The 12,591-nt window shown below is 39.5% G+C and overlaps 1 protein-coding gene and 1 pseudogene across 1 annotated transcript in view; one reads left to right on the top strand and one right to left on the bottom strand.

The window, feature by feature from the left end:
* Window positions 1-12,591, top strand: part of GPHRA (golgi pH regulator A) — a 60,437-nt gene that overhangs the window by 14,372 nt on the left and 33,474 nt on the right. Inside the window, exons 4-7 of the mRNA XM_060622217.3 lie at window positions 325-431; window positions 867-968; window positions 6,880-7,000; window positions 7,899-7,979. Of these exons, the coding sequence (XP_060478200.1) occupies window positions 325-431; window positions 867-968; window positions 6,880-7,000; window positions 7,899-7,979 (411 nt within the window). The remainder of the gene's footprint in view (window positions 1-324; window positions 432-866; window positions 969-6,879; window positions 7,001-7,898; window positions 7,980-12,591) is intronic.
* LOC132673934 (U4 spliceosomal RNA) lies at window positions 7,317-7,380 on the bottom strand (annotated as a pseudogene).

Here is a 12,591-nt window from a genome sequence, read left to right as displayed (position 1 = left end):
AAGAGAAACAATAGCCATTCTACCAGTGCTAGTATATGTTAATAGGTTATTATACACTGCCTACGAATGTAACTAGAGCATTAACATTCTCATTTGAATAGGTAAAATTCTTAGGAAGTTAGGATGGTCATATATACCTTTCAGAACTTTATAATCTATTCTTTAACCTCTATAAACAAGCAGACCGTAACAGCCTACTTGACTGATTGGATGGGATATATCTGGTATTGAGTTCAAAGAGCAAGAGATCTTTCGGAAGACTAAAGAGAGTGGAAGTTGCTGCCTCCTTCCCCTCTTAGCCATATTCTTTTATACTCATTTCAGTTCCCGTTATTTTCACTGGAAAATGAACCTGTGCGTAATCCTTCTGATCCTGGTGTTCATGGTGCCTTTTTACATTGGCTATTTTATTGTGAGCAACATCCGACTATGTGAGTATCTGTAAACGTGAGTATTTTACCTGCTCATGTCAGCACGTCGATTGAGACAAGGATTCGTGGGGACTGAGGCTGTGGAGAGTTTCATTTCTGTATTACTCTCAGTAACTACTGTTGTTTGGGGGTGCCCCACACCAGCATCTTTAAAAAGTAGGCATAAAATCAATGTTGAATGAATAATTAAGCCACCTGTGTGGCCACAACTATCTTTCTGTTTCTACTGTTCTGTCTCCCCTAACCCACATCTTAATTCAGCCAAATTCCTCTTGCGACGATAAATACGCTTTCTCTAAAAATGGTATTATTCCATCATTTCTTTGCCAAGTGGACAAGCCAGTCAAATAGTAGTTAGTATGATTCCATAGCTGGAAGTAGAGCAAGCTCTCTAATGTGGATCCATTTAACCTTAGTCTTTCTCCTCCTCCTTAGTGCATAGGCAGCGACTGCTCTTCTCCTGTCTCCTGTGGTTGACCTTCATGTACTTCTTCTGGAAACTAGGAGACCCATTTCCCATTCTCAGCCCGAAACATGGTGAGCGAATATGTGACAGGGAGAGGGAAATAATTGTTTACCATTTTCTAATTTTGAAAAACAATAACTTTTTTAAAAGTTCTGGGGCGCCTGGGTGGTTCAGTCGGTTAAGTGTCCGACTTCAGCTCAGGTCATGATCTCACGGTCCGTGAGTTCGAGCCCCGCGTCGGGCTCTGTGCTGACAGCTCGGAGCCTGGAGCTTGCTTCAGATTCTGTGTCTCACTCTCTTTCTGCCCCTCCCCTGCTCATGCTCTGTCTCTCTCTATCTCAAAAATAAATAAAACATTAAAAAAATTTTTTTTGAAAACTCCTGATATTGTATGCAGAAGTACAGGGAAACATTTATGTGTGTGTTTGAAGGCGAAGTACCCATAAGCTTTTATTAGATTCCCAAAGGGGTCTAAGCCCCAAAAGATAAATGACCACTGCTCAGATGATGATAAATATTGTCTTTAGGGAATATATGCATTTTGGGAAAGAGCGGTGACATAAACATTCAAAATTGGTAGGTAAAGAAAAGCTTTCTAGGAATCAGTGTCTCTTCTTACACAAAGAAAGTTCATTTCAAATACAAGAGCAGGGGCATTTGGCTGGCTCAGTGGATAGAGTATGTGACTCTTGATCTTGGGGTCATGAGCTTGAGCCCCAAGTTGGGTGTAGGGCTTACTTAAATAAATAAAAACGTAAAAAAAAAACTCTTTAAATATGAGAGCAGATTATATAGCCATAATTTCTGTGCTAAAAACCATGAACAGTAGTCTCTCAGCTAAAAGTCCTAGTACTTCAGAAATATATATATATGAATCTATCTAAAATAGATTAGCAAGCCCACCTATAATAAATATACTGGCACTTTGATACCAGAGGTTTTAAAAAAATACACATCTATTCATTTCACTCTCCTATTGTATCAGGGTTCTTCTAGCAGAAAACAGAATCTAACTAGTTTAAAGCAGAAAGTGATTTATTACAGAGTATTAGGGAGTTTATACTATTTATAGGAAAGCAGGATGGGCTACCAAAAGCATTCAGATTCTCAGCATGGCATACAGGACCTTCTATGGCCTGACTATTGCTGTCTTTCTCTGTGCCTGTCTCCAGTCCTACCAAATTACTTGAAGTTTTTAGAGCTGTTCTGTCAGCCTCAACATTCCTTGTGGAAAATGCCTTTTCTTTCAGTATTGAATTCCTGTCAGTTCATTCCTCTTAAGATTTTTCTGGCCATCATTACAAGGTATGAATTGCTCCCACCTCAATATACTTGACTCCATCAATATACAAAGACTCCATCTTACTGGTCTTTGCATCCCTGGTGTCTAGTATGAAACCTAGCACATAAAGTGTTTAATGCGTGTTTATTGCATTACTGAATGAAAAAAGCAATTTCTGTCTCTCCAAGGTAGTAGATGAGTTTAAGAATATGACATTCTGGATAGGAATTTAGGATTTGCTAATATGATTAACATGTACATGTCCGTGTAGGGAAAGATTTTGGAGTAGAGAGGCCCTGATAATAGAGATCTCATATAAACGGTTTCAAATAAACCCAAGAGGGACAAGAATTCTAAAAGGACCCCAATGCTTACAGTGATAGCACAGGTCACATACAACCCAGAGAGACTCTGATGCCTGTCTCCAGCTTTCTCCTTGTGAGCAGTCAGTTCACACGACCTGTACAGCCAGACCAGGCCTGAGGGAATATAAAGACCACCACATCTTTTGGATCTTCATCTGTCCTTATTTCTAAATCCTATAGGGATATCCTAAAGAAGCTACTGGGGGGAAGCGCTAGAGAGAGAGTTTCACTTTTAGTCTTTCCTTAGTATTTCCTCCAGGAAATAAGCATTTTGGTTTTATGTCTGAATATTCAGGTGTCTAATTCATTTGACTAAGAGAAGTAAATAGGAAGCAAAGTTTAGGCAATGGATGGGAAGCAGCCAGGCTTACTCTGCCATCGTAGAGCTTGTCCAGGACTGCCCCAACAACCAGTATGGTTCATTGTTGTGGAGACCACAGAAGACTGCAAGACCCAGGCCTTGCCTATCATGAAAAGATGTCCGTGAAAATACTCCTTCATGCAGTGCCTGTACCTAGGAAAGGTGAAAGGCATTCAACAGTGAGAAAGGGTAAGAGAGGCTAAGAAAGTACATGAAGCTAAAAGGAGTCTGTGTGAGCAAATGGCAACAGTTAGATGGCCTTGTGCATGTCACTTCATCAGACTTTCCATCTAGTAGCTAGAAAACAAATAATGATTGACCTTTACTTCATAGAAATGCTAGGATGAAGTCGGTAGTATCTAAACAGTAATTTAGACCAGAAAAAGATATTTAATAAAGGGGCACTACCTTAAAGGGAATAAAAGTAGAGGGGACATTTTTCTAGTTTTTTTACATTTAGTAACCTATATTAATCCCTTGGACTTTTTTATGATACTAGATGATAATTATGTACCCATAGTCAATAAACATCTACTGAACACCTTCCATGTGACAGGCAGTAAGAAAAACAAAGATCAGTAAGGCAGGATTCCTTCCTATAAAGGGGATGTAGGGGTGCCTGGGTGGCTCAGTTAGTTAAGCATCTGACTTTGGCTCAGATCATGATCTTACAGTTCATGGGTTTGAGGCCCGCATCAGGCTCTGTGCTGACAGCTCAGAGCCTGGAGCCTGCTTTGGATTCTGTCTCCCTCTCTTTCTGCCCCTCCTTCTGCCCCTCCTCAGCTCACACCATCTCTGTCTCTGTCCCTCTCTCTTTCTCTCAGTCTCTCAAAAATCAATAAACATTAAAAAAATAGAGGATGTAAAGAATTATGTGGGAAATAGAATCAACAGAATTTGGATGAGGATTTAGTCATTCATTTAACATTCCACAAATATTTTCTGAGCACCTAGTTTATTGTTAGTGCTGGAGATTCAACCATGAACAAACTAACTAGGTTTCTGCCCTCCAGCAACTTACCCTCTGGCAGGAAGGACTAAACAATAAATATATAAACAAGTGATTGCTGATCATGATCATTATCAAAGAGCAAACAGGTTGCTATGGTAGACAACAATGCAAATAAAGATGTCAAATTACATGTAAGCGGTTAGAGTCAGCTTTTCTGAGAAATTATTTAAACTGAGATTTAAAGGACAAGACAAAGGTAGACCCAGCAAGAAGATGCCAGAGACATTGTGTAAAGCCCTGAGGTAAAAAAGCCTGGTGTAGTCATTAGAGAGTAAGAGACAGAATGGAAACTAGTGGTGTAGATTTTTCTGTCATGGTGACCAGATACTTGATGATGTCATTTTCTAGGATAGGTAATGCAGAAAGGGGAAGATAAGTTGAACTTGAGGTATGTTGAATTTGAAGCGCCTGTGCACATCCAAAGTGATGTTCAGTAGGCAGTTGGATACACGAGGTCAGCAATTTAGGACAAAGAATGGATTTAGGAGTCCTCAGGGAGATAACTCCAGAAATCTAAAAAAATCAGGCACCATCGGCTAAATGTCGTTAGATGAATCTGGGGAAAAGCGCAGTACCACCCATGGAAAAATGTATAGACTGAAATGAAAGATTATTTTGGCCCATTATGAACAGAGAAAGACCAAGAAAATACGAGAGAAGTAAAAGGGATAACTGAGGGAAATGGTATGAAAGCCAAGAAAGGAAAATAATTTTAAGTAGCAATGATTCAGTGTCATAAAAGATCAAATAAAGGCAGGATTGGAAATGTCATTGGGTTTTGCAACCAGAAGAAAATTCATGATCATATTAGAGTAATGGTTAAGAGCATAGGCTGTGGAGCTACACTGCTTGGGTTTGAAGCCTGACTCTGCCTCTTGCTAGCTGTGTGGCCTTGACAAAATTTACCTCCTCAGTGCTTCCATTTCCTTATCTGTAAAATGAGGTTTTCGATACTGTTTGCCTCATAGAGCTGTAATGAGGAGCAAATGAATTAATACAAGTAGAATGCTTCCACGGTGCCTGGTGCATAACAGGTGCCTGATGAATGTTGCCAATTTTTTATTGCCATTACAATTATTAGTGAAAGCAGTTTCCTTTAGGGTAGGAGAATGGAATGAAAGCTGAATTGCAGCCAGTTGAGGAATAAGTGGAAGTGAAGAAGAGGTAATAGGAAGTGTAAACTCCTTTCAAAAAGCGTGGCCATTAAAGGAAAAATAGAGGATTGGTAACTAGAGGTAAACTCAAGGCCTTAGCCTTCCTTAGGAAAGAGACTTGAAACTGTAGGGAAAGAGCCAGCAAAGAAAGAAAGATTGAAGATGAGAGAGATGACAGGTGATGGAACAGGATTCTGGAGGAGGTAGAAAGGGAATAAGATCAAAGCACATAGAGAAGTCTTAGCTTTGGACACTGTCTTGTTTGAGGGGGACAAGGTGGGAGGATGATTGCAGATGTGAATATAGTAGAGTGAAGGTGGTATAACCAATAACTTCAGTAATGAGGGCATTGGCTAAGGAGAACAAGGATTGAAAAAATGGATTAAAGATTATCTGCTAAGGGGGGTGGGGAGAGATGGTTGACCAAGGGCAAGAAAAGGATTCCTCAGGGGGCGCCTGGGTGGCTCAGTTGGTTAAGCGGCCGACTTCGGCTCAGGTCATGATCTCGCAGTCCGTGAGTTCGAGCCCCGCATCGGGCTCTGTGCTGACGGTCAGAGCCTGGAGCCTGTTTCAGATTCTGTGTCTCCCTCTCTCTGACCCTCCCCCGTTCATGCTCTGTCTCTCTCTGTCTCAAAAATAAATAAACGTTAAAAAAAATTAAAAAAAAAAAAAAAAAGAAAGAAAGAAAGAAAAGGATTCCTCAGTCGTAGCGTAAGCCATGTTAAGACTGGAGACCTAAATCTGTAATGGCACCAACGTCGGGACGCGTTTTAGCAGTTTTAGCATCTCAGGCACGGGCACAGGGAAGACCGAGTGTCAGACTGATCCAGGATTGGGAGTTTTCAGGATCAGCACTTCAGAAGTACAGTGGGGACAGAGTCCTAGTGAGAGAAGTTCAAGCAAGCAAGCTTGGAGGTCAGGCTCAGTGAAGAAGGAAATGGAAGGTAGGGGGAAGCAAAAGACAAGAGACCAGAGGCCACAAAGAGCTCTAAAATGGTGTAGTGGAAACACAAGAGCAAGAGAACATGATTATTGGAATTTCGGTTCCAAAGCCAACAGAATTCCTGCATGGCAGCTCTGGTGTTAGGCCATAGGAGTAGATAATGCTGAAGTGGACCCCATCCTAGAAACAGGAGTAAAAACAAAGCTAGTTTTGTCGGGTGCTTCCAAACTTCCTGGCTTGTTCTTCAGCATTGCCTTCTCTCATTTATCCAAGATCTCAACAGCACTTATTTTACCTACAGACTTTCAGCATTTTCAAATCATAGGAAACAGTTGATAATTAGAATGCAACTGATCATCAAAAACTCACATATTTGCGTTTGAAGTACTCATTCACGTATAAAGTCAGCTCATTTGTTAGATGCCTTATGTGTGTGTATATATATATATATGTATATATATACACACACATATATATATATTGACAGTAACTATAGTGCAAAGTGCTACTTTGCAAAGTAAATCTCCAGCAGACTTACTTTGCTGATACATATATTTTTTTTTTTACCAAAGCTTTTACTGAAAGTGTGTTGCTCTGTTAGTGTTCACACTACCTTGAGTAAGCAATCAGTGAGTGTTACTTATAATTATTACTATTACCATCACCCAGTAGATGATTCTAGAAACATGTGAGATATGACGAAAATCAACAGACTTTTATACATTTATTATGGAAGATATACATATTGATAATTAAAATTTGGCTTACATAAGCTGTATGTAACAGTTGATGTTTTTCGTGATGTTTCCTCTCATAGTACATTTGATCTTTATTAGCTGACATTAAGGTGCTTTGATGTTTTTAGGGATTTTGTCCATAGAACAGCTCATCAGCCGGGTAGGTGTGATCGGTGTGACTCTCATGGCTCTTCTTTCTGGATTTGGTGCTGTCAACTGCCCATACACGTACATGTCCTACTTCCTCAGGTAAAGAGAACTTCGTGTCATTTCTTTCTTCCTATGACTTCATGCATACGTACGTGATATCATGCTGCCATCATTAATACTTAAGTATTAGATCTGTGACACGGACTTTTTATTCTTTCCCTCTGCCCTTATGGGCATTATCCTAGGAGTCTTCCTGAATAAGTCTTATCACTTATATTGTTTGTCCTTATTTGTCCTACATTCACTTATTTTTAAAATGGTTGTTTCACTCAGACCCTCTACCTCCTCTTAAAGGCACATTTCTTGTGGACAGCAGTGCGAGCTAATCCCAACTTCAGTCAATCGCTTCCTCCCAAAAGTAGCACTAATTGTGCCTCGGATAAACCTCATTGGCTACAAGACTGCCCTTGCACAAAGCTTTGCCAAGCTGCAGGCATGCTTACGGATACCTCATAAATGTCACTGGATCAGGGGCTCCTGGGTGGCTCGGTCGGTTGGGCTTCTGACATCAGCTCAGGTCATGATCTCGCCGTTCCCAAGTTCAAGCCCCATGTCAGGCTCTGTGCTGACAGCTCTGTCTTCCTCTCAGATTCTCTGTCTCCCTCTCTCTCTCTGCCCCTCCCTCGCTCATGAATGTCTCTCTCTCTCAAAAATAAACATTAAAAATATTTTTAAAAAATGTCATTGGATCAGAGCTAAGAAAGACTATATAAGAGAGCCACTTACCTTCCACTACCCTGAGACTGCAAAAAATATTAGCTATAAAACATGGCAACAAAAGGACTCCTGTTTATTATAATCATGTTAATATTCTCTAGAAAGAGGTCCTTCAATTACTGGGTAACAATTGAGGTTTATGTGTTTGTCAGCGGCCTTGTATTTATTATGCCCAAGGATGGGGTCCCAAAACATTGCTAACAGTTTGTGCTTATTATAGAAATGTGACTGATGCAGATATCCTCGCCCTGGAACGGCGACTGCTCCAAACCATGGACATGATCATCAGCAAAAAGAAAAGGTAAGATACCAGCACATTAAAAAACCTGTACTCTTGGGGCGCCTCGGTGGCTCAGTCGGTTAAGCGTCTGACTTCAGCTCAGGTCACGATCTCGTGGTCCATGAGTTCAAGCCCCGCGTCGGGCTCTGGGCTGATGGCTCAGAGCCTGGAGCCTGCTTCCAATTCTGTGTCTCCCTCTCTCTCTGCCCCTCCCCCGTTCATGCTCTGTCTCTCTCTGTCTCAAAAATAAAAATAAATAAACGTTAAAAAACATGTACTCTTAGAATTTCTCAACAAGAAAATGTGACTGTGAATTGATGATAACAGGAAGTTTCATCGTATTCATTTTTACAGTAAGATACCATCAAAGATTTTGAGGTGCCTTGGTGGCTCAGTCAGTTAAGCATCTGACTCTGATTTCGGCTCAGGTCGTGATCTCATGGTTCATGAGCTCAAGCCCCGCATTGGGCTCCACGCACTGACAGTGCAGAGCCTGCTTGGAATTCTCTCTCTTTCCCTTTCTCTCTGCCCCTCCTCAACTCGCTCACTCTCAAAAATAAACTTAAAAAAACAAAAACAAAGACTTAATGTTTAGTCTTGTGTGAATGAAATTTTCAAATTCCATTTATTTCCTGACTTTAATTCTCTTGAGATAAGTTGTTAGAATAACTTCTATAGTTGAAGGTATTCTACATCGATTGGATGCTTTAAAAGTCTGTTGGCCTACATTTTTACAAAACTTGCATGCCTAATTTCAATCTTTTCAACTTCCTTTTCTCCAACTACTTTGAAAAATCCTTCAAGTCTTCTAGCTGTTGTCCTTTTTGTCATTTTTAAGAAGTAGACTTACAGTGTGTGTTTTTTAAGTGGCATTTCTAGAAATCTGTATCACGGTGGGTTAAAGCCTAGGCTCTAGACTCAGACTTTCTGAATTTGAATCCTTGCCGTACGGTTCACAGTGTGGCCTTGAGCGTTACTTCATGTCTTGGTTTCCTCAACTGTAAAATGGAAATAATAAGAATGAGTTGACATGTAGAACTCTAGAACAGTGAACCATACATAGCTAAGGAAAACTATTGAACTTATTAATAGTCTTGGAGGACAGTCATTAGGTTTTAGTGCTTTGTCTTCATTTATGCATTCATGTATTTTCATTCTCTTAATATAGGAAGCCCAGTTTCTGCTAGGCACTTTGCTAATTGCTGAACGGTCATAGAGATAGAATGAGGAACAAGATAGTAAGTTATTGTCTTCATGAAGCTAATTAGTCTGTCTTTATTAAAGTCCTGTTACCCAAATAAAAACTGTGACATAGAGGTTTTAAACTGCATGAGTGTTTCTGCATTTCGTGTTTCGTCCTTCAACATTTTTCTATAGTAAGACCCATCAAGTCAAAGTCAAAGGAGGCTTTAATGTAAGATATGACAACGGACTTTACAATGATAAAGAGGATGAGATTTAGCAGCTAATTATTTGTCTCCATTTCTGTACATCTGTCCGAGGATATTGAAAGTAGATACACATGGATATACATTTGTTCTCTGGGTTTTGTTTTTTTTTTTTTTTTTCAACGTTTTTTATTTATTTTTGGGACAGAGAGAGACAGAGCATGAACGGGGAAGGGGCAGAGAGAGAGGGAGACGCAGAATCGGAAACAGGCTCCAGGCTCCGAGCCATCAGCCCAGAGCCCGACGCGGGGCTCGAACTCACGGACCGCGAGATCGTGACCTGGCTGAAGTCGGACGCTTAACCGACTGCGCCACCCAGGCGCCCCTGTTCTCTGGGTTTTGTCCACATTCATTTTATATACAGTTTATTTTACATGAATGAATATGAATGTAGATTTAAAAAATATAACAGTAGGGGCGCCTGGGTGGCGCAGTCGGTTAAGCGTCCGACTTCAGCCAGGTCACGATCTCGCGGTCCGTGAGTTCGAGCCCCGCGTCGGGCTCTGGGCTGATGGCTCGGAGCCTGGAGCCTGTTTCCGATTCTGCGTCTCCCTCTCTCTCTGCCCCTTCCCCGTTCATGCTCTGTCTCTCTCTGTCCCAAAAATAAATAAAAAACGTTGAAAAAAAAAAAAAATAAATAACAGTAAGAGCAACATTATTCAGTATTGAAAGATAATTACAAAGGAATAATACTGTCTTGATTCCCATGATTGTTCTCCTTTTTACTATATTTTATTCATATAGAGATAAATGAATCCCCCACCACCTTCCCCTCTGCCAACCATCATTTCTGTGTATTTGAGTGTTTCTGTTTTGTGTTTATTTTTAGATTCCACGTATAAGTGAAATCATATGATATCTTTCTGTCTGCCTTGGCATAATAACTTCTGTATTCATCCATGTTGTTGCAGATGGCAAGGTATCATCCTTTTTTTTTTTTTTTTTTTTTTTTTTGGCCGTGTAATATTCTCTGTGCATGTGTGCACACACGCCCAACATTTAGGTTGCTTCCGTATCTTGGCTATTATAAGTAATGCTGTAGTAAACATAGGGGTACATGTAGCTTTGAAATTATTGTGTTTTTTTTTTTCTTTGGGTAAATACCCAGTAGTTGAATTACTGGATCCTATGGTAGTTCTATAGTTCTGTTTTTAATTTTTTGAGGAACCTCCGTACCGTTTTCCACAGTTGTACCAGTTTACATTCCTGCCCACAGTGCACAAGGGTTCCCTTTACCTCCACACCCTTGCCAACACTTGTTAATTCTTATTTTATCCATTCTGACTGGTGTGAGGTGATATGTCATTGTGATTTTGATTTGCATTTACCTGATTGGTGATGTTAAGCATCTTTTCATGTGTCTGCTATCCATCTGTATGTTGTCTTTAGAAAAATGTCTATTCAGGTCCTCTGCCCATTTGTAATCAGACTGCCTTTTTGATGTTGAGTTGTATAAGTTCTTTATATATTTTGGATACTAACCTCTTATTGGATACATCATTTGCAAGTAGCTTCTACCATTCAGTAGGTTGTCTTTTTATTTTATTAATGGTTTTTTTCGCTGTGCAAAAGCTTTTTATTTTGATGTCCCAATAGTTTCTTTTTGCTTTGGTTTCCCTCAACAGAGAAGTCATATCCAGAAAAATATTTCTAAGATTAATATCCAAGAGATTACCACCTGTGTTTTCTTCTAGGAATTTTATGGTTTCAGGTCTCACATTTAGTTCTTAATCCATTTTGAGTTTATTTTTATATATAGTGTGAGAAAGTGGTCCAGTTTCATTCTTTGCATGTAGCTGTGCAGTTTTCCCAGCACCTTTTATTGAAAGGACTTTTTTTCCCATTGTATATTCTTGCCTCCTTTGTTATAGATTGTTGTATAGGTGTGGATTTATTTCCGGGCTTTCTATTCTGTTCCACTGATCCATACTACTTTGATTACTATAGCATTGTAGTATATCTTTAACTCCAGGTTAGTGATACCTCCAGTTTTGTTCTTCTTTCTCGATATTCTTTGGTTCTCTAGAGTCTTTTGTGGTTCCATACAAATTTTAGTATTATTTTTTCTAGTTCTGTGAAAAAGGCTGTTGGTATTTTGATGGGGATTGTATTCAATCTGTAGATTGCTTTGGATAGTATGGTCATTTTCATAATATAAATTCTTGCAATCCATGAACGTGGTCTGTCTTTCCATTAATTTGTTAGCTGCAGTGTCTTTGATCAATACTTTATAGTTTTCAGTGTACAAGTCTTTTACTTCCTAGGTATTTTATTATTTTTGGTGCAGTTGTAAATGGGATTGTTTTCCAAATTTCTCTTTCTACAATTAGTTTCAATTTTACTTCTTTCTTATGAATTTGGATGCCTTTTATTTCTTGATTGTTGCAACTAGGACTTACAGTACTGTGTTGAATAAAAAGTGGTAAGAGTGGACATTCTTTTTTCCTGATGTTAGAGGAAAAACTGTTTTTCATCATTGAGTATGACGTTAGCTGTGGGTTTTTCATATACGTCCCTTTTTATGTTGAGATATGTTCCTTCTGAATCTACTTTGTTGAGAGTTTTTATGATCCAGTGTTGAATTTTGTCAAATGATTTTTCTATATCTATTGAGGTGATTATATGATTTTTATCCTTTGTTTTGTTAATGTGATGTGTCACATTAATGTGTGATGTGTCAATATTGAACCATCCTTGCATCCTTGGAGTAAAACTCGCTTGGATTGTGCTGGATGATCCTTTTAAAGTGCTATTGAATTCAGTTTGCTAATATTTTGTTGAGGATTTTTGCATCTATGTTCATCAAGGGTATTGTAGTTTTTTTTGTAGTGTCTTTGGATGGATTTGGTATCAGAAATGCTGGCCGCATAGAATGAATTTGGAAGCCTTTCTCTTTTTTGGGGGGTGGTTTGAAGAGAATAGGTATTAACTCTTCTTTATTTTTTTTTTAATTTTTTTTTTTAATGTTTTATTTTATTTTTGAGACAGAGACAGGGCATGAGCGGGGGAGGATTAGAGAGAGAGGGAGACGCAGAATCCAAAGCAGGCTCCAGGCTCTGAGCTGTCAGCACAGAGCCTGACACAGGGCTCGAGCTCACAGAGCGTGAGATCATGACCTGAGCCGAAGTTGGAAGCTCAACCGGCTGAGCCACCCAGGCGCCCCAATATTAACTCTTCTTTAAATG

The sequence above is a fragment of the Panthera onca genome, chromosome C1 (genome assembly GCF_046562875.1).
Source record: "Panthera onca isolate mPanOnc1 chromosome C1, mPanOnc1 haplotype 2, whole genome shotgun sequence".
Taxonomy (NCBI): Eukaryota; Metazoa; Chordata; class Mammalia; order Carnivora; family Felidae; genus Panthera; species Panthera onca.
Note: the sequence above shows the minus strand (reverse complement) of the source record. Positions and strands in the feature narration are given on the sequence as shown.